This window comes from Microtus ochrogaster, unplaced genomic scaffold (genome assembly GCF_000317375.1).
Source record: "Microtus ochrogaster isolate Prairie Vole_2 unplaced genomic scaffold, MicOch1.0 UNK65, whole genome shotgun sequence".
Lineage (NCBI taxonomy): Eukaryota > Metazoa > Chordata > Mammalia > Rodentia > Cricetidae > Microtus > Microtus ochrogaster.
Window position 1 is genome coordinate 1,607,600 of NW_004949163.1, and position 22,536 is coordinate 1,630,135.

Consider the following 22,536-nt stretch of genomic DNA (forward strand, 5'->3'; position numbering starts at 1 on the left):
CTATCTATCTATCTATCTATCTATCTATCTATCTATCTATCTATCTATCTTCTGAGATAGGGTTTTCTTGGCCTCAAACTCATGATCTTCCTGCCTTAGCCTCCTCAGTTTTATCGGTGTTCACCATTACATTATTCTGGTTTATTCATCTGCCTTAACAACCTAACCATCTCTTGGGAATCAAAATTTAAAATGAGTTTTAGTGAGGGGGAAAACCATATTCCAGACCATAGAACTGTGCTGCTGCTGGTTTTCTCCCCCCCACATACACTTTAGTTGTCTGTCTGTCTCTCCCCTTTCCCTTCTTACCTCTGTTATTTATTTTATGTGTATAGGTGTTTTGCCGACATGTTAATGGTTTTTCCCCTTTAAAATGTACAGTGAACGATTACTCCATATACAATAGTAGTCCATTTATTTAAATATGTTTAGAAGGCATCTAGAAGTTTTGAGTAAGTGTATTGCTTTTTAACACATCATATTCTGTGCCTTCTATGATTCTTCGAGGTTCTAGAACATATATAAAATAGTTGTGAATTCATTGAGTTCCCGATAACATGTCATGCATCTTTACACAGCACAGAGTTATAACAGAAGTTATAACTAAATTATGTGGATGATAAAATAAGAAAAATCAGTGTGACATACTTGTTTATGAGTTTTAATTTTATATACTGCTAAGGATTTGTTTGTTTTTGAGACATAAGTTCTGTGTAGTTTATGCTGGCTTGGAACTTGCAATCTAACAGAGACTTGCCTTGAACTTGAAATTATCCTTACTTAACCTCCCTGCTACTGGGATTAGAGACATGGTCTACCATGCCAAGCCAGAATATCTATTACTTAGAGTAGCCCATAGGTTTCTGTATTATTTATTTTAGAGAAAGGGTCCAAGTTGTTGACATGTATCTGAGTATGATCTTGAACTTCTGTTCTTTTATATCTATCTTCAGAGTGTTAGTTAGGCTTATAGATAGATGCCATGATACTTTATTTTTGCAGTGCTGAGGATGGTGACCAGGGGTTCATGTATGCTAGAAAAACATTGTACCAGCTAAGATAATAGACTATTATTATATTTAGTAGGAGCAAAATTAGAATGGAAGGGCTAAAGTCATGGTTCAATGGTAGTTCACATGTTTAGCATTCAGGATTCCCTGGGTTTGATCCTCAGTTACCCACACAAAAAAGAGTGGAATTTGTTCTGTTTGCTTGGAAATTATAATTACTTTCTATATAGCTTCACATTTTTACTTTCTGCTAGCATTTTTGTGTTCTGATGATTTCATATTAAAATTATTTTAGTGCACTATTCTCCAGAAGCATTGGCTGTTTGCTAGGTGACTGATTATAAAAAGTGTTCACATTTGTTTAATAAGTTATGTTCCAAGGTCCTCAAGACTGTGTCCAAGCTCATTGATTGACTAGAACGTATCAGAAAATCCAGGGGCTGGTCATATTCAGGACTATGGTTTATTATAACACAAGGTCAACAAAGAGAAAAGGACATGGAGTAAAGTCCAAAGGAAACTTCTAAACATCACTCCATAACTTAGTTTGTGTTTCAGTTGCTGTGAAGAGACACCATGACCATGACAGCTCTTTTAAAGAAAACTCACATTTTACACAGATGGCCCTGGTTTATCTTGTGTGTCACAGAAGAAAATGAACAGGCAAATCTCTTTAATAGAGAGATTAGAAGGGAGGTTAAATGGTGTGCAGAACTGGTTGGAAGTTGGAGGTGAGGAGTGGTCAGTATTCAAAGTGTACACATGTATAATTGATAAAAGCAAAATAGAAATATTTTTAAAACATGGTTGGCAAGATAGTATAAGCTTGCAGACTTGAGTTTGATACCAGAAACCCACATAAAGGTGGAAGGAGAGAATAGACTTCACACAGTTGGCCCCTGACCCCCACAGATGAGTCCCCCTATGTCAAACACAATAAGTACATTTAAAATTTTTCTTTTGTTTTATGAGATAGGGTTTGTCTGTAGCTTTGGAGCCTGTCCTGGAACTAGCTCTTGTAGAGCAGGCTGGCCTACAAGTCTTGGAGATCCGCTGCCTCTGCCTCCTGAGTGCTGGGATTAAAGGCGTGTGCTGCCACTGACTGGCACATTTTTGAATTTTAAAAAGAAAATAATACAATACTAGAAATATTAACCTTAGGAAAATTTTATGACTAAAATTGCTAATAAGCAGCCTGGGGAAAGTGAGATCACAAAACAAACAGCATAGCTAGATTCTCAAGAAAATAAGATTCTATAAATACTGGCTAAAGACTCTATAAAGTTGGTATGTTGCACTGTTGTAGGAATCATCGTGTAACTTTGTGGTATAAAATGCATGGTATATGAGAAAATATAGCCTCAGCATTGAACATTCCTTTTGCTTTCATAGAGAAACATTTTATCTTACAGACAGAACGTTAATAACAGATTACATAATCATGTAGTTGCATACTACATGGCAGTTAGTGTGACTGGATCAAAAAACTAAATGACACACACAAATAACTACATTTCGCGTGAGAAACCACACTGAGCAATAATTTGCAGAACGATACAAGCAGGATGGTACTATTTGTCCACAGTTTAAAATGCCAACCAAGATGATGCACAGTTTAGGGCTATACTTGGAGTAGAAGAGAAATGACAGATATATAGAAAGTAGAGGATTAGTTCGGTCTTAGAAAAAGCAGCGAAAATGAACTATATCTTAGACTCATCTGTACTAAGTACAGTTAAAACATTGATGAAGATTAGAAATGAAACACAGTTCACTGTGCTCTATGCTTTTTATAACATTAAGATTTAAAATACTTTGCAACAGAGTTGAAAGTGTAGAAGCATGTTAACCTAATATTTTTATTTTGATTCTAATTACATTTAAATTATCTAGCAGATTATTTCCTATACTTTCTTCTTGTTTCTTTTATGGCCAAATTTTCTTTTAAACTAAAAACACAATGGTTTAGTGTGAGTGGATGATTTCTCAGGTCACTGTTTGGGTTTACTGGCACGGGGAAGAGATTTTCTTCCTTGTTCTCTCTGTCTCTGTTGTTTCGTGTCTTTCATAGTATATTTTCAGGGTTTTAGTTTTTTATGGTCTGTGGGATTTCCACCTCTTATAATCTCGTTCTGACCTCCTCAGCCCTGCTTGTAGCATCCGTCTTCTTGAATTCTGTCAGAATCCATCTTTTGCTTGCTACCACCTTGTATATCTCCAACCTTCATCTCTTCCAATTCAATGCCCTTTCCTCAGTGTAGAGCTTTCTCTTGTGATAGCCTTCGTGGTCATCTGTCTGTCCCTGTACCAAATATTCATCAGTCCCTTAACCCTTCTTACTCTGGCTTATTTTGCTCCTTTTGGTCTCATTCAGTTTTTTTCCTGATTAATATACTTACTTATGTTCTATTTATTTTATTTAGGTAAAACTACTTCCACTTCTAATCCAAGTAGTCCAGCTCCAGATTGGTACAAAGATTTTGTTACAGATGCTGATGCTGAGGTTTTAGAGCATTCTGGAAAAATGGTACTTCTTTTTGAAATTCTTCGAATGGCAGAAGAAATTGGGGATAAAGTGTAAGCTTTTTCATATATCTATTATATAAATGAACTTTCTAGTATACTTACAATTGTTTATAAAGCTTATTTAAATAAATCTAGTGTTTTCTTCTCATGTAAAGTATATTTTATTATTATTACAATGTAATGAAAGTATAAACAGTGTGTTTCTGAGTACATAATCAAGTTTTTTCTTCAGTGCTTCAGGGTTTTTACTGTATAGTTCAGGGTGGTCTTAAACTCAATAATCTTTCTGCCTTCGCTTCCCAGGTCCTGGGATTAATTGGTAAATGTTATGTTTTGGTTTAGAAACAATAGGAATTGATAGATTAAATATGGGCAAGAAATAATCAAAGATGACTACTAGATCTGCAATTTAGATGTCTGATGGATTATGGTATTATTTACTAAAATAAAGAGGGCTATAGACTAAACAAGTACAATATAAGAAATAAAGAATTTTTTCTTTGAGCCATGCTAAGTTTGAATAATTTGTTATTCATGAAAGATGAAAAGTAGGAAATAGATACTTGAGTTTAGAGTTTGTACAGGAGAAGAAATGATACTACAGATATGTTTTTCTGTTATCAATTTCTGTGGTTTAAAAACAATTTGAGAGCTTAGGTGTGTCTATAGCTAGTGGTAGAGTGCTTGCCTAGTGTATAGAAGACTACTGGGCTTGATCATTAGCACCTTCAATTTTTTGGATATTATCTGTCTTACTCACTTTCTCATTGTTGTAACAAAATACCTGATAGAAACAGCTTAAAGGAGAAGCATTTTTTCATGGTTTCAGAGGGATTTTTAGTCCACTCATTATAAAGGGATATGCATGACAAAGGCAGTGTGTAGCTGCCATTTTTCACAGGGACCAGGAAGTAGATAATAAAGTCCATCTATCCCCAGTTATCTGTTTTTGTGGGTATTGCTTTTTAAAAGTTTCTGATTACATACGTGAATGTTGCCTGTGCTATAGCACATGCGAGGAAGTAACAAGAATACTTTGGGAATTGGATCTTTCCTTCCATCATTGTGGAACCCAGGAATTCAACTCAACTTGTCTGGACTGATGATGGCAAGCTATTTTACCCACTGAACCATATAGTCAGTCTTATATTGCTATTTATATTTCCTTTCTTTTCTTTTTTTTTTGGGGGGGGGTGGTGGTTTGAGACAGGGTTTCTGTTTGACTTTCAAGCCTGTCCTGGAACTAGCACTTGTAGACCAGGCTGGCCTCAAATTCAAAGATCCTCCTACCTCTGCCTTCCAAGTGCTGGGATTAAAGGTGTGTGCAACCACCACCCCGCTGCTCTTTGTATTTTCATATGAAATGCTAATAAAGTAGGTAAAACCAAAATGTCTTGTGCAAGTATAAACATTTTTTTTGTCAATCAGATATCAACTTTTCTTTGTTATTTGCAGCTAGGAAACAGTTATTAGTATTTTGACATTTGTTCTAGTGATTCTTAAGTTCTTTGCGTGGTTCTTAGCTCAGTGATCCCCAGACTAGTCTTACTTGCTTATTGGTTCAGGCTGACTTCTTGACTAGAATAATTGTTCAAATTCTATATTAATAGCAATTAAATAGCATTTCTAGGAACTTCGGTTCCATTAAGAACTTAGTTTGTAGTTCAGGATTAATTGATTCAGTATAGTGTTTGATTCTGGGAAAGACAACTGAGACAACCAAACTGTGACTATGTTTGTGTCCAGATAGGCTCTGTTCCATTGATATTCTCCTGCCTTTTGGTGATTTAGAGCTGAAGTTACCTTTTCAGTTGTTGTTTTTTTTGTTTGTTTGTTTGTCTTGTGCCTAACACTCATACAAATCTTACAGTCAGCTTTTTAATTTTTTCAATGTATATCTTGCTGAACCTTTTAGATTTTAATTATAAGATTTTGTGTTAAATTAATACTTAATTAGGAGAAATAATTACTGGATTGATCTTCTAATCCATGAACACTAGTCTTTTTTTTTTTTAAGTCTTGTTTTTAGCCAGTCACTCATATCTTTGGACTTGATTGAAGATTTTCTCGAATTGGCTAGTAGGGAGAAAACAGAAGATAAAGATAAACCTCTTATCTATAAAGGTAAGTCATAAGCATGCCTACATTATTATAAGTTTTAAAACACTCACTTGAGCATATATAAACATTTTAAGGATAAAGGAAACCAAACTATGCAATTTTTCGCAACCCTGACATTCAGAATTAGCTTGTATTTTCTCCTTGTGTTTATTCACAGACATCTATGTATCATCTCTGTTTCTTCCCCTTTCATCCCCTGTTTTAAAACAGGCTCTTGATGTTTAACTAGGCTGGCCCCAAATTAATGATCTTCTGGCCTCAACTTTGTGCTTGAGTGCATCACAGCATTAGTTATTATGCTTGCTTGTTTTGTTTTATTTTATTTTGTTTAAATATTTCTTTTGTATATTTAAGGTATGATGTTTATGGGATACAAATAGTAAAGTGACTACTACACTGAATTATATTAATGTATTTTTCTGTTGTTATTCTTTTGTGCCAAGATTTGCTAAAATCCACTTATCAAAAGTTTAATATGCTAATACAGTGTTTCATTATTAGCTTCTTTCACTTTGTGAGCTAAATTCAATGTTATTCTATTTGTGGCAGGTGTTATTAAGTTATACTTTGTGTCTGATCTATTATCCCACTGTTGGACAAGGCCGCTTGTTTGTCTTGGCTGCCCAGAACCAAATAGTTACATAGAAACCATATTAATTAAATCAGTGCTTGGCCCATTAGCTCTAGCTTCTTATTGGTTAACTTTTATATTACTTTAACTCTTTTCTATTAATCTGCATATCGCCAAGTAGCAGTGGCTTACTGGCAAAGTTTCAGCATGTCTGACTCTGGTGGCGGCTCCATGGCATCTCTCTTTCCGCCCTTCTCTCCCAGCCTTCAGTTCTGTCTTCTCTGCCTACCTAAGTTCTGCCCTATTATAGGTCCAAAGCAGTTTCTTTGTTCATTAATGGTAATCACAGCATACAGAGGGAAATCCCCCATCATCCCACTGTCTGCCTCATTTCACATTTTCATCAGTCATTCATTGATACTGGGTATGTTTTCACCTTTGGGCTATTGTAAATGGTGATGTTTTGACTATTTTGAGTTTTTGTATATTTAAATATGAATTTTCTAATATTTTGAATGGAATTGCAGGCTGTCATAGTTCTATAGGGCAATTCTTTTTAAACTTATTGAAGAGTCTGGGGATGTAGCTCAGTGATAGAGCATGCAACTTGGATGTACAAAGCAAGTTTCAGCTCCAGGACCACAAGAAACAAAAACCAACACATAGTAGGTAATCAGACCTTGGAGGCTGAGCTGTGTGTGGGCTTAGGTTGCTTCCCATGGTTGTGTTTGTAACCTTTCTCTTTCTCTATGCCTTTCAACGCTCCTGTCTACTTTGTCATGTTTCCTCATGCTTTCCCTCCCTTCTCTCTTCAGAATAAAGCCCTTGGTTATTCTGATTCTTTTTTTAATTTTCTGACAGTAATTCTTTGTATAATAGATCTGACTGTCTTGTAATTCACTCTGTAGACCAGACCGGCGTTGAACTCACAGAGATCCTCCTGCCTCTGCCTCACAAGTGCTGGGATTAAAGGTGTGCACCACAACCACCTGGCAGTTACTCTGATTCTTGTATTTCAGAGACAGCTTGTAAATCACCATTTTTACTCAAAGTCCTTGACTTTGTTTTGGGGTGTTTTTTTGTTAGGCTAATTTATATTTTTTTCTGATCACTAGTAAAGTTGACCTATTTTTGTTTTTTTTAATATGCTTTTCAATTGGTTCCTTTTTTTTATCATCGAGTTTGGGGCGAGTTGTTCTAACCCTGGCGGACCTGAAACTAGCTCTGTAGACCAGGCTGGCCTCAAACTCGGAGAGATTCACCTTCCTGTGTCTCCTGAGTGCTGCATGTATCACCACTGCGTGGCTCAGTTTATTTCTAATTTTATAATTTGTCTTTGCAAGCATTGGTTACAACTACCAATGGAGTTTTTTACGTGACTATTTTTACTACTCCTAGGATTGGCACTGTGTATTGTGTACGTTAGATTTAAGGAACACCACAGTAAATCATGGTAGTGCTTGATCAAACACATGTAACCCTAGTTGCAAATTAAAAAGTGTTTGGGAATCTGAAGTTTTTTAAGTATCGGAATTTGGAATACTATGGGTTTTAATTTAGATTATCAGATTCAGATTAGAAATTATAATCTAGCTATCTGTGCAAAATGTCAAAAGTCAGAGAACTCCAGAATCTTGAGAGTTTTAGGTACTGACCTAAAGTTCCAGGCCAGTGAGGGTAGAGGCTGACATTTCTCAGGTATTTTCTACCTCTTGTTTGAGCAAGATACTAGGATTTACAGGCATGAGCCACCAGAGCCAGTGTGGTGAATTTATTCATGATGTAATTAATTATCTCTTGTTTTGAAAAGGACCGTCTTTCTGCTAGACGTAATGACAGTACTATAATTCTGGCAGTAGGAAGGCAGAGACAAGAAGGATTGTGTTGGCAATCTTGGCTATGGGGTGAAACCCTGTCTCAATACAACACTGGAAAGGGGGGAAGGATATATTTTGTACAATAAGAAGAGATAAACTCATTTCTGTTTTCTGAGGATGGGACCTCAGGGCTTTGTACATGCTAGAAGAGTATACTGGTCATCTGTTCAGTAATATAACCTACCTTCTTGTTTGGTTTTTGTGTGTATATGTGTGCCTGTACACAAGTGCCTCTGAGTACCTGAGGATCAGAGTCAGTCTCAGGTATCTTCCTCAGTCACTCTTTCTTATTTTTTTTAAAACAAAGTCTCTCACTGACTGGAGCTCACAAATCCAGCTAGGCTGACTGGCCAGTAAGCCCTTAGCATCAGGAGCCCATCACCATGCCCAGCTTTTGCTTGGGTGCTAGGGATCAGAACTCAGATCCTCGTATTTGCACAGCCGGCCATGAGCCATTAACCCAGTCTGTTTCTGTTCGTAAATATATAGTCTCAAATTCACTCTTATCTGAGCCTGGCCTTGAAGTTCTTGTCCTCTTGCTTCTACCTCCCAAGTGGTGCTGGAATTGTATGCATTTACTCTCTACCACATCTGGTTTTCTTTTGTACTGAGAATCCAGGGCTTCATGCACTTTGCCAACTTAGCTATATCTTTTTTTTATCTTATTTTGATATTTTGAGAATGTCTAGTTATGGAGTACTAGCCTGACCTGGATTTGAAATTCTTCATCAGTCTTCCTAGTGCTGGGATTATAAACATGTACTATTATGCCTGCTCTACCATCCATTTAATTTTTTTAAAGTTTATGTATTTATTTTTTTTAAAAAAGATATTTTCTCATTTTACATACCAATCCCAGTTTCTATTCCCTCCCCTCCTCCTACTCCCTCTACCTTCCCCCCAACTCCAACTCCCATCCATTCCTCAGAGAGTGTAAGGCTCTCTGAGAGCTAGCATGGAGAGTTAGCAAAGTCTAGCACATTGCTTTGAGGCAGGGCTAAGGCCCTTTCCACTATATCTAGGCCGAGCAAGGTATTCATATAAAGAGAATGGGTTCCAAAAACCTGTATAAGCAGTAGGGATAAATCCTGGTCCCACTACCAGTGGCCCCACAAACTGCCCAAGCCACACAACTGTCCCCTACATTCAGAGGGCCTGGTTTGGTCCTATGCAGGTTCCCCTGCTGTCGGGCTGGAGTTGCTGAACTACCAAAGTTCAGTTAAAGAGAGAGAGGAGCAATAATATGCAAAAGGGATCAATACCATGATACAGATGCCTACTGAAATAGCTTAAGTGAGTTAATGGGAGTTCAGCAACTCCAGCCTGACAGCAGGGGAACCTGCTGTAGATCTCTGCATCTGTAAACAAAAATTTCTTTTCCCTCTTGGTGCCACAAGTTCAGTCCCAAAGAAACACACAGAGGCTTATATTGATTATAAACTGTTTGGCTTATTAGCTCAGGCTTATTATTAATTTGGTTTCACAACTTAAATTAGCCCATAATTCTTATCTATGATTAGTTACATGGCTTGCTATCTTTTCTCACTGCAGCATTTTCATCTTGCTTCCTCTGCATCTAGGTGGCGACTCTAAACTGAGCCTTTCCTCTTCCTAGAATTCTCCTAGTCTAGTTATCCCATCTTTACTTCCTGCCTGGCTACTTGCCAATCATTCTTTTATTAAACCTATAAAAGTGACAAATCATTACAGGGTACAAGAGCATTATCCCATAACATGTATCTGTTTCCATCAGCTGCTGGATGAAGGTTCTATGATGACATTTAAGATATTCATCAATCTGACTATAGGACACAGCCAGTTTGGTACCCTCTTCTCTATTGCTTAGGATTTTAGCTGGGGTCATCCTTGTGGATTCCTGGGAACTTCTCTCGTGCCAGGTTTCTTGCTAACCCCATAATGTCTCACTCAATCAAGATATCTTTTTCCTTGTTCTCCCTCTCTGTCCTCCCCCCATCGCTACTATCCCATTTCCTCAACTAATCCTTCCCCTTCTCCTTCTTCTTTCCTCCTCCCCATCCACCCTCCCTTCCTCCTCCATCCCCATGTCCCAATTTTCTCAGGAGATCTTGTCTGTTTCCCCTTTCCAGGGGGATGCATATAGGTTTTTCATAGGGTTCTCCTTGTTACCGAGCTTCTCTGGGGTTGTGGGCTGTAGGCTGGTTATCCTTTACTTTATGTCTAATATCCACTATAAGTGAGTACATACCATGATCCTCGTTCTGGGTCTGGGTTACTTCACTCAGGATGGTTTTTCTAGTTCCATCCATTTGCCTGCAAATTTCAAGATGTCATTGTTTTTCGTTTTTTGTTTTTTGTTTTTTGTTTAAGGCACTGAGTAGTACTCCATTGTTTAAATGTATTACATTTTCTTCATCCATTCTTTGGTTGAGGGGCATCTAGGCTGTTTCCAGGTTCTGGCTATTACGATAATGCTGCTATGAACATAGTCGAGCAGATGTCCTTATAGTATGATTGAGCATCCTTTGGGTATATGCCCAAATGTGGTATTGCTGGGTTGTGCGTTAGGTTGAGTCCCAATTTTCTGGGAAACCGCCATACTGTTTTCCAAAGTGGCTGTACAAGTTTGCCCTCCCACCAGCAATGGAAAAGTGTTCCCCTTACTTTGCATCCTCTTCAACATAAGCTATCATTGGTATTTTTGATCTTAGCCATTCTGACTGGTGTAAGATAGTATCTCAGAGTCGTTTTCATTTGCATTTACCTGATAGCTAAGGATGTTGAGCATTTTCTTAAGTATCTTTCGGCCATTTGAGATTCTTCTGCTAGAATTCTCTTAGATCCGTAGCCCATTTTTTAATTGGGTCATTTGGAATTTTGATGTCTATTTTCTTGAGGTCTCTCTATATTTTGGAGATCAGTCCTGTGTGATGTAGGGTTGGTGAAATTTTTTTTCCATTCTGTAGGCTGCCTTTTCGTCTTTTTTGATGTTGGCCTTTGCTTTACAGAAGCTTCTCAGATTCAGAACTTGAAATTCTCCATTAGCCCTCCTAGTGCTGGGATATAGGCATATAGTATTATGCCTGGCCTATCATCCACTTAAAGTTTTTTTTATATTACGCTTATTTAGTGTGTGCATGTGCGGGGATGTGAGTGGAGGTCAGAAAACAATTTGAGTTCAGTTTTGTCCTTCAACCTGGTGGATCAAATTCAGGCCAAGCTTTGTAGCAAGAATTTGGCCATCTTCCTTTTAAGGGATACTCAAGGAAGAAAATCTACTAATATTAGTAGGGTAACACATCAAATTCCTCTTTTGAGTTTTCTGTTTACATTTTCAGGTGAAGGGAAGTGGCTCAGGAATATTGACTATTACCGCTTGGATGGTTCTACTACTGCACAGTCAAGGAAAAAGTGGGCCGAGGAATTTAATGATGAAACCAATGTGAGGTATGGTGCTTGTTCTACATGTATAGATATTTCAAATGTAGTTTCAGTAAAATTATATTTTTAATATATCCTCTCATTTTTAACAAATGATGAAATTAAGGCCTAAACCAGGTCAATCACACTCTTCATTCCAAAAATTTGTTTATGGAATCCTATACATAGTAGCAATACGAGTCTCACTTCATTTACTTACTGAAATGTATTTATTTGTGCCAGACATGGTAGCACATACTTTAATTCCAGCATTTGGGAAACAGAAACAGGTAAATCTTTGTAGGTTCAATACCAGCCTCATCTATGTAGCAGTTTGCAAGGCGGCTAGGCCAGCATTGTAAGATTTTTGTCTCAAAAAACTATTTGTGATTTTTTTGCTTATTTCCTGATTATTTTTAAATTCTAGGTCATCATAGGGATATATACAGTGTGTGTAGCCTTGCCTTCTCAGGGACATTGAATTTTTCCCAGGTTTTGGAATTAAAGCTATTATGAATGTCCCTGTATAAGTTTTTCCTCAATGCTATTTCCCTATGTGTGATGCAATTTAAGGATTGTAATTTCTGGTTTTTTTTTTTTTTGTGATAATTTTTTTTTTTAGACAGCGTTTCTCTGCCTACAGTCTTAGCTGTCCTGGAACTAGCTCTTAAGACCAGGCTGTACTGGAACTCACAGAGACCCACCTGCCTCTGCCTCCTGAGTGTTGGGATTAAAGGAGTGCATCATCATTGCCTGGCTAATTTTATCTTTATCTATGAGACTGTCAGTTTTCCACAGTGACTTTATGGTTTGTACTTTTAACAATGTATATGGCACTGCGATTCTACATTCTCCTCGCAACTTAGTATTTTCATGTTTTACAAAATCTAGGTTGTTCATTCATTCATTCATGTTCTCCAAAGACGGTGCACTGTTCCTGGAGGAATTGCAATATTTGGTCGATGCATGGAGTGGTCATAAACTGTTCCTATTCTATCTCTTAGCTCCAAAAACTCGTATAACATGCTCTCTTTTGTTAGAGGATACATTGGATATTAAACTGATAACAGACACTATACTTGATTTTTGCCAAAAGGCTGAGAAACAGTCCTGCAGTGATTTTTACTTTGCTTTTCTTCAATCATAAATGATGCAGAACTAATTTTAATATGTATATTGATAACTTTTTTATTTAAGCCAATTTTATTTTCCATTTATTTATTTATTTTTAATTTTTCCATTCAAAAATTTCCACAGGGAACCCTGCCCTGTGGGAAGTCCAAGACACACACACACACACACACCCCTCGCCCTATATCCAGGCCTAGGAAGTTGTGCATCCAAATAGACTACGGTCCCAAAAAGCCAGTACATGCAGTAGAAACAAGTCCCAGTGCCTTTATCAGTGGCTTCTCAGTCTGCCCCAATTGTCAGCCACATTCAGAGAGTCTGGTTTGATCACTTGCTCATTCAGTCCTGGTCCAGCTGGATTTGGTGAGCTCCCATTAGCTCAGGCACACTGTCTCAGTGGGTGGACCAACCCCTGGCGGTCCTGACTTTCTTGCTCATCTTCTCCCTCCTTCTGCTCTTCAACTGGACCTTGGGAGCTCAGTCCAGTGCTCTGATGTGAGTCTCTGTCTCTATCTTCATCGCCGCACGAAGATTCTATGGTGATATTCGAAATAATCATCAGTGTGATTATGTGGCAAGGACAGTTTAGACACCCTCTCCTCTGCTGCCCAAGGACACAGCTGGGGACATCCCCATGGACACCTGCGTACCCCTCTAGAGCCAAGTCTCTTGCCAACCCTAAAATGGCTCCCTTAATGTAGATATCTTCTTCCCTGCTCCTGTATCCACCCTACCTCCATCTCAACCATCCCATTCCCCCAAGCTCTCCCCAGTTCTTCCCTTCTGCCTTCTCTCTCCCCTCTCCTCTTCTCCCAACCCCCCTCCCACCCCTACCCTCACCCTCATTCTCCCAACTTTTGCCCCGTGTTTTTGCCTGCTTCCAATTTCCAGAAGGATTTATATATTTTTTCTTTGGGTTCATCTTGTTATTTGTTAAACCAATTTTATACATACTATATTTTGATCATATTCTATCCCCTCCTTCAGCCCCTCTTAATCTTTAAGTCATCTTTAATTATAAGTTATTGTAGGTTTTAATATTAATAATATAACTATAATTAATATAATAAATAGTACAATTGTTTTTTGTGGGAAGTTGATTTTTCTTATTAAAGTATACGGTGTGTGTGTACTTTTGTAATATTAAAGTCATAATAACTAAGCATTTATTTTACATTTTCATTTTTAGAGGGCGATTGTTTATCATTTCCACCAAAGCAGGGTCTCTTGGAATTAACCTGGTAGCTGCTAATAGAGTGATTATATTTGATGCTTCTTGGAATCCATCTTATGACATCCAGAGTATATTCAGAGTTTATCGCTTTGGACAAACTAAGCCTGTTTATGTGTATAGGTTCTTAGCTCAGGTAGGTTTGTCATTTGCATTCTTTTTATACTAAGAAGTTGATGTTAATAATCTAGAGGTGCAAGAACATATACAGATGAAACTGATAATACGTTAGACATGCCCAGTGTAGGTCTCTTAGAAAGAAACATACTTGAAAATATTCTATAAATAAAACTGATATCAAGTTAGGTCAGACAGAAGCCAGACATTGTGTTGCACAGCTGTGGTCCCAGCACATAGGACCTGTAGGTAGGATGGTGGCGCTTTCAATGACAATCTTGGTTACATAGACCTCTGTTTAAAAACAAAATCAACTCTCCTCAGAATTCAGATTTAATAAAAATTCATCAAAATTCAAGAAATAGATGCATTTCAAGGTCATTTGTGTTTGTAGAGTCAAGGTGCCCTTTTAACTGACACATCTGTTTCAGGAGCAGGTAGGACATATACTCTCCGCTTGAACCCAAATCTGGGCTTCTCTTAGTTGCAGCCTGATATTTACTAGCAGATATTTGCTTACTTGATCTTCTTTAGTGTGACATGTGTACAGCTTCTTTGTATTTTAGTTTATAAGTAATGTATAGTATATGTCAGTATATTAGTTTATCTTGAATTTTAGAAAGCCATATTTGAACTATAAGACGTTTTGTGTATTGTTAGCCTATTATATATCACATTAAAAATCTGGTTTCTCGTATTCTAATTTCAGTACCCATCTAAATTCTTATTTCTTGTGCCTTCTATTTCTGTTTATCCTGATATCTGCCTGCTCTTTGACTTTCACAAAGTATAGAATTATCTCAAAGCAGGCCACAAATCCATTTTGGTCAGATAATTTAGAATAACTCTTCATAGTCAAACTTTATTAACCTGATGACAAATTAAGACGGTAAGTTTCCTAGAATAGATTAATTCTTTCATGAATGGACTAACATTGTTAGGGATTTTTTGTGGCAACATGTGACCTTGAAATTTTAGCATTTCATATTAACCTGTAACTAGATTTATCCATAAGTTTTATGTTAACCAATTTTTTTATCTGTGTATTGTTTGTTTTTTTTAAACAAAGGGAACCATGGAAGATAAGATTTATGATCGACAGGTAACAAAGCAGTCACTGTCTTTTCGAGTTGTTGATCAACAGCAGGTTGAACGTCATTTTACCATGAATGAGCTTACTGAACTTTATACTTTTGAGCCAGACCTATTAGATGACCCCAATTCAGAAAAGAAGAAGAAAAGGGACACCCCCATGCTGCCAAAGGTATGTCTTTTCAGATTATTAGGTTAACTAACAAATCAAATGCCAACAGGGACCAAGGAAATTGTACTACTACAATGAAGATGAGATTCTGATTAAGGCTGTGTGTACTTCATATATTTTCAGAGACTAAATTGATATTTAACAAACTTTAGTCTATATGATTATAAGTGAAAGAATGCTTAATTACTTATCAATACAACACCACAAAGAAGATAATATTTCTGAAAACTATAAATGTTATTTATGCCAAATAACATTTCCACCACCCAGAAAGAAATCTAATCAGAAATCTGAGTGGAAATCATTAAAACTGTGTTTTCCTAAGCTTTAAATTGAAGGCATGTTTATATGACTAATCTACTAGTAAGTTAGTTGTCTGTTCTTTAACCTTTTTTTCTCTCATAGAGCAATTAAGAATCAGCAAATAGGTGTATGAAAATTTTCCCATCACTACTTGTTAGGGAGCTGCAAATCAAAAACATAATGAATGAGATTCTACCTCATATCTGTTAGGGTAGCTAAGAATCCGAGGAATAAGAAGTAGTCAGTATTGGTGAGAATGTGGATATAAAGGGAACCGTGTGCACTTTTGGTAAGCATGTAAATTATTGCACCCACAACTCAAAACAGTAAAGAGGTTCTTTGATTTTGTTGGGTTTTTTGAGACAGGGTTTCTTTGTGTAGCCCTGGCTGTCCTGGAATTCACTACATAGACCAGGCTGACCTCAAACTCACAAAGATCCACCTGCCTCTGCCTCCTGAGTGCTGGGATTAAGGTGGAGTGGACGTCCCTTAAAAAAATAAAATAAAATTACATATATAAAGCAAGTTCCATGACAGGCTCCAAAGCTACACTAAGAAACCCTGTCTCAAAAATATCATTAACATTAAGAGAATTAGGAAAGCAGCTATCTGGGTGCCATATCAATACAACAGCGTAACTTCTTTCACTTATAAAAGTATTTATTAGTTCTTCATGTGGTTGTGCACATTCAAGTAAGGCAAATAGGCTTAGGAAGGAAGTTCTTTTTTACAAGCAACAGTCTCTAATGAGTAAAGGTTATAAGGTTATAGCTAAAACTTGAAACTCATTTTCATAATTGTGTTTGCTGTTCCACAAAGATGATTCAGGACTAGCAATGTGTGACTAAATGAGATCAGGTAGGCCAAAACAGCAGACACTTTTAGGTAGAGTCCCTTTGCTTTTATGTACTTCATTATAAGTTTAATAAGTTTTTTATCTTGCCTTAAGTAATAAAATGAATATTCTGGGTTGTATATTAGAAATCTATACAGACATATAAAAGGACTACCCAGTTTGTTGGGAAAAGTTAGAGAGAGGACTTGCTTGAAGAAGGCTTGAAGAAATGTTGAAAATAGAAGTGCGTGGCTATGGTATTGCTGAGACCACAGGGAGGACAGGCAAAAGAAATGTGCATAAAATGGCACAAGTTTTGGGAGCCTCAAGAAATCAGATCATCACACTGTAAGTTTACAGTGGAGGTACAGAAGTAGGCTTACTTGGCAAGAGAAGAAGAAAAAAATGCTCCAAGGCAGAGGGGAATTGTGATCATAGTACTTAAGTTAGGAATCATATTATGGCTATGGAATCTATTAAATTTTAAACAGAAACATTTTCTATCTAAGTTATTCTTAGAAAAATAACTTTGTGTATCAGTGTAGAAGATGAACTGGAGAAAGTAAAATAGATGTTAAAAAACTTGTTAGGATACTATTAATATGATGTAGGTGAATGGTAATAGGAGACCTAAAACAAGGTGGTTATAGTGGAGTAGGTACTGTATAGTTACTCAATAAGTGTTATATTTGTTCCTTAGGCTTGTATTTACAAGTTAATTTCATCATGCTAATATTTTGATAGTATTTATTTTGATATTTGTAGTGAAACATTTCTTGTCTTTTGAATCTGCTTTTATCATCAAAGCTACTTCCTGTTATTTACAGTAAAAATGTGGCCCTAGTCCTTTTTATCTATAATTTTTTATTCTTTATTTGTAATTAAAATTTATTTAAACATATGGGTTTATTGAAGCAGACTTTCTTTGTGTAGCCCTGGCTGTCCTGAAACTTGCTTAATAGACTAGACTGGCCTTGAACTCACAGAGATTTACCTTCCTTTTCTTCCTGAGTGGTGGGATTAAAGGCATGTGCCACCAGCACCCAGCTACATACAATATATTTTGATCATGTTTTCTTCCTTCTCCCAACTTCTTCCTGCTCCTTTACACCTCCCTACCAAACCAACTTTATGTTCTCTCTTTTGTTTTGTTATGGTATTTTCCCCCTCCTTTGTTTTGATTTTCATTTTGTGTTTTATTTTTAAGACCACTATAAATGATTTATCTTCTTCATTTTTATTAAATTTATTCCCTAGTGTTATCTAAATAGTTATTAAGTAGTATACCTTTTGATGAGTTATTTTTCCTGAAAGTACCTAACTTTTATTTCCCTGATATGATTTTGTGTCTTTCTGCCTTATCACATCCTCTTTATTACACAATTCTTGTCTTGTATTTCTGTTACTATTTAGTTGTACTTTGCAACTTTCTAATTAGATTGGATGTCTCAGACTTTGTTTATTAATCACTTAACTGTGATTTGGTGTCTTATTTTTCTAGCTCTTTAAAAGTAAGAACTACATTCTTCCATTGCTGTCTTCCATATTGTTCTGATTCTTTTAAAAAAAAACTTCCATCTTTCCTTAATGATCTACTGTCTTTGAAAAGTTTGGTTACAGTTGAATGCTTAGTCTCACTCAGTAACTCAAGGTAGATTTCTGAAAAGAAGATAATTGGTTTGTTTTACCTTGTATTTGGTTTTGTGTAAGTCTTTTTGTGTTCCTGGGGTTGAACCCAGGACGTTGCACTTGTTCCACAAGTGCTTTACTCCCAAGCCTCACACTAACCCTTTATATTGTGTCTTTAGTTCCTTCTTGAAACTATCATAGTAGTCAGCTTCATTCACTACCTTATCACATTACTCATATTGCCTTAAATCTGCATATAGGATTTTTCATTGTTGTTGCTAATGATAATGTTTTCTTTTAGTGATTTAATTTTAGGGTCTTTTGAATCATGTGTCCTCAATGTGTATATTCTTCTCATATTATTCTTTTTTTTAAATCTTGGATCTTGCTGTATAGCTTTTACTCACCTTGAATTTACTATGTTACTCAGGCTGTTCTGGAATACTTAGCAGTCTTCCTGCTTCAGCATCCTAAAGGTTGGGATTACTGGTTTGAATTATATGCTCAGCTCTCCTAGTTATGCTTTTTATTGCATTGCTAAAACACCAAGGCCAAAAGCAACATGAGGAAAAAAGGGTTTCTTTGGCTTACAGGTTTAATAATCCATGATCAGTAGAAGTCAAGGTAGAAACTGAGATGCAGGAGCTGAAACAGAGACCATAGAAAAGTGCTGCTTACTTATTCGCTCCCCCGATCATCTCAGTTTGCTTTCTTATGCACCTCTGGACCACTTGTCCAGGACTGATGCCAATCACAGTGTGCTGGTACCTCTCATACCAATAATCCATCTAGAAAAGGCCTTCTGACTTGTCTACAGCAATCTAATGGTGGCATTTTCTCTATTAAGGTTCCTCATCTCAGATAATTTCACTTTGAGTTCAGTTGACAAAAAAAAAAAAACCCAACTCAATGAAACAAAACAAACAAAAACCTGGAATAATTAGCTTCAGTCCATTCTTTTATAATGTTCTTCTATAGTGGTGTATTATTTGTGTTTTAATAAATAATGCTTGCCTGAAGATCAGAGAGCAAAGCAGCCATACATACAGGCCAGGTCCTGGGGGCACACATTTTTATCCCAAGGACTTGGGAGACAGAGGCATGTGAATCTCTGTGACTACAAGGCCACCGTGAGCTATACAAGATTGAATCTGTCTAAAAGTGAAATAGAGCTCATACAAAGGTGATCCCAGCACTTAGGATCACACACCTTTAATCCCATCGCTAGGGAAGTGGAGACTGGAGTGTTATGGCTGGTTGGAGAGAGGAATATAAGGGGGAAAAGATAGGAACTCAGTGAAATGTGGGGTGTGGAGTCTTCAGGATTCATGATGACAGAATCCCACCCATTTTTTTAATCTGAGGTAGAGGTGTCAGTGGCTGACTGCTTTCAGCATGAACCCAATATCTGTCTCTAAGTTTTATTATCCATGCTCCATTTGACGCCCAATGTGGGGCTCGAGCCCATGATCCTGAGTTTAAGAGTTTCATGCTCTGCCGACTGAGATAGAGTATTACAGTTTATAATAGAATTATCCCTAACTACTGGATAGAGCTGGTTAAAGCTGTTTTAGAGCCTGTCCCATAATTACAATGGAGTACCTGGTTCAGAGAAGAGGCTAATACTGTTGAAGAATGGAGTAAAGCTAGAAGTATCTCCCAAGATCAACTTCTTTTATGCTACTATAGCTACTCCAGCAAGGCAATCTCTATATGATGATCACATTGTGACTTTATGCTATGCAGCAGTTTCAAATGCTTGGGACAGAATTGGAGAAGTAGGAAAGAAGATTGAATCATTTACTGAAGTCATATGGGGCCCAAAAGAAACCTTCATGGATTTCTTACAGAGATTGACATCAGTAGTAAATAGAATGATACCAAAAATCAGAAGGTAGACAAATAATGATTGAATCTCTGGCTTTTGAGACTGCTAATTCTCGGGCTGTAGAGTTGTCTCAGCCATTAAAGGCTAGTCTTACAACCAAAAATATGAGAGAATGCTAATTCTCAATGCAGAAGGATAATTAGGCCATTAAAGACAAGGTCAGCATCTTTGGAGTAATTGATCCTAGATACAATTAGTGTTGAATCTCATGACCATGATGATGTGGTAAGAGGTGATTTTTCAGAGGTTTGAAGAAAAATCGAAATGTCAGGTTTTGTTTCAATTGTGGCAAACAAGGTCACTTTAACAGGGACTGTAAACAGGGTGTTCCTAAAAACTATTTTTTCCCAAGTATAATCCATTCAGAACACCCCCCCCTTCTGTATTATGCAGAAATTGTGGCAAAGGCAGACATTGGACTAATGAATGTGGGTCAACAAGGGATTTTCAGTATAATCCTTTGCCATCTAGAAACTCCGTTGAGGGTCTCTTTTCAGTACCCTATGCCAAATCTTGTTCACTCATTTCCTGCCATAATAGAGGAAACTCCTTTCCAGAGCAATAGTGAACCTAATGCCTATTGTGAGAAACCATATTGCTCTGGATAATAGAATAACTATAGAAAAGAGAACAAAAAAATTCAGGAAAGACCATAAAGCAAGTATTTTGACAAACTTCTATAAATGAACAAATACTAAAATTAAAAAGATCTGGTAGACACAGGTGTGAATGTAGCAATAATTTCATCAGAATCTTGGCATCCAAATTGTTTTTTATCAAGCAACATGGTTGTTTTGTCTAAACTGACCTATAAATCTAACAAATGCTTTTCATTTGATCAGAAATAACTTGTCAAAATAGAACCTCCCCAAAATTAGGGTTGGTAAATGGGTTTTATTTCTGTCTTTTCTGGAGAATAAAAGCATCCCATTAAGGAACCCAAAGAACACTGGACAAATGAGACATCTGAAGAAAAAGGACAAATCATCCAAAAAAATTCTCAAGAAAAAGAGCAAATTGGCCTATTGGTATATCACATTTCCAAACAGGTTAAAATTTCATAAATCTTCCAAAATATTTGCTTCTTCTATTTTCTATAGACATATTAATACAAATGATATTTTTCGAGTCCCACTCCAATTAAAGATTAAAGATGGCTTTGAATTGGAGTGTGGCTCTTTCCTTCTCTAAACCCAAACATGCTTATTGAAGTGAAATCAAATCTCTGTCTCATGTCAGAAGAGCCACCTGATATGGGACAGAAGAAAAACAAAACTTTAAGGACTTTTATTGCCACTAATCTCATAATCCTTTGGTTTTTGACTCTTTAACAGCTTTTCTTAAGGTGATATATATATATATATATAATGTGTAATATATATATATATACACATTGAAATTAATGGTCATATAGAGTGCTAATTCTAGAAAAAGATTTTATCTACCTTCCTGTACATGATTTCGGGTTTTAGTCTCTATCAGTTTTCTGTGGTGAACCATGACTTTGACAATTCCTTTAGGAGTATTATAATATCACTAGACTGAAAAACACCACCTAAAGATGGGCTTTGGACTACAAACTTCTCAGAACAATTTTGAGGTATCTAGCTGAGGTAGTTCCACCCTAACAGACTGCTCTAGCCAGTACTTGAGACAAACCTTGTACTTTCCCATTACACAGAGACTGGGTTTGGTTAAGTTGTTATTGGTTATAGCCAGGAAAAAAATCAAAACAAAAGAAATTAAATGTAAGGTTCTTGTTTTGAAAAGAATAAAAGGGGTATAGATATGCTAGGATAAAATGGTAGATTTTTGAATCTACTCTAAAAAGAAATGATACAGATGCGATAGGATAAAATGGTAAATTATTGAATCTACTCTGAAAAGTAAAAACAGAGGTTATAGATATGATAAAAAGGTAGATTATTGAGTCTGCTTTTACTAGTTTTAAATGTATATTTGTGTTTTACATTGGTCTGGACTCTTGTATGTTTGTTAGAGCATACTGTACATACATTTCTACTCTTATTCAAGTTATTGTACCTATACAACTCATTTAACAATGTAATACAAATTTCTAGTCCTTTTAAATTGTTACCAACTGTTTAGTTTAGGATAATAAGGAAATGCAGGTTAGTAGTTAAGCCTCTATTATAATTGAATTTGTAGTTAAATTAGGTATATTTTCAAGGTCAAACGAAGGTATATTTTAGATAGGTCATTATCAAACTCTTCAGAGTTCTATAGAATATGGCATTTAAGATGTTTCAATAACAGCAATATTGTATTTATTTGTTAATAAATAAAGCTTACCTTGAGGGTCAGAAGGTAAAACTAAGTCACTGGAGGCCAGGCAGTGGTGTCACACACCTTTAATCCCAGGATTTGGGAGACAGGCAGGTGGATCTCTGTGAGTTCAAGGCCACCCTGGGCTACTCAACATCAATGGAAAAATAGATTTAGGTGGTGATGGCCCATATTTTTAATCTCAGTCCTAGTGAGTCTCATGTCTTTAATCCCAGCACTACTGGAGAATAAAAAATGGGAGGAGACAGAAGATCAGGGCTCTGTCTGCAGTCACCCAGTCTTTCTAGAGGTAAGACTACTCTAGTGGCTTGGCTGTTTTACTTTTCT

At 36.6% G+C, this 22,536-nt stretch overlaps 1 protein-coding gene and 1 non-coding gene across 12 annotated transcripts in view; one reads left to right on the forward strand and one right to left on the reverse strand.

Moving 5' to 3' along the window:
• The window catches only part of Atrx (ATRX, chromatin remodeler), a 162,786-nt gene that overhangs the window by 118,263 nt on the left and 21,987 nt on the right, over positions 1-22,536 (forward strand). For all 11 annotated transcript variants that reach the window (XM_013354721.2, XM_005369881.1, XM_026777416.1 and 8 more), the window contains 5 exons: positions 3,434-3,587; positions 5,554-5,660; positions 11,423-11,531; positions 13,825-14,002; positions 15,053-15,247. In XM_013354721.2, the coding sequence (XP_013210175.1) occupies positions 3,434-3,587; positions 5,554-5,660; positions 11,423-11,531; positions 13,825-14,002; positions 15,053-15,247 (743 nt within the window). The remainder of the gene's footprint in view (positions 1-3,433; positions 3,588-5,553; positions 5,661-11,422; positions 11,532-13,824; positions 14,003-15,052; positions 15,248-22,536) is intronic.
• Positions 12,426-12,613, reverse strand: LOC113455556. Its single transcript, XR_003376622.1, has one exon. It is a non-coding gene; the product is annotated as a U2 spliceosomal RNA (small nuclear RNA).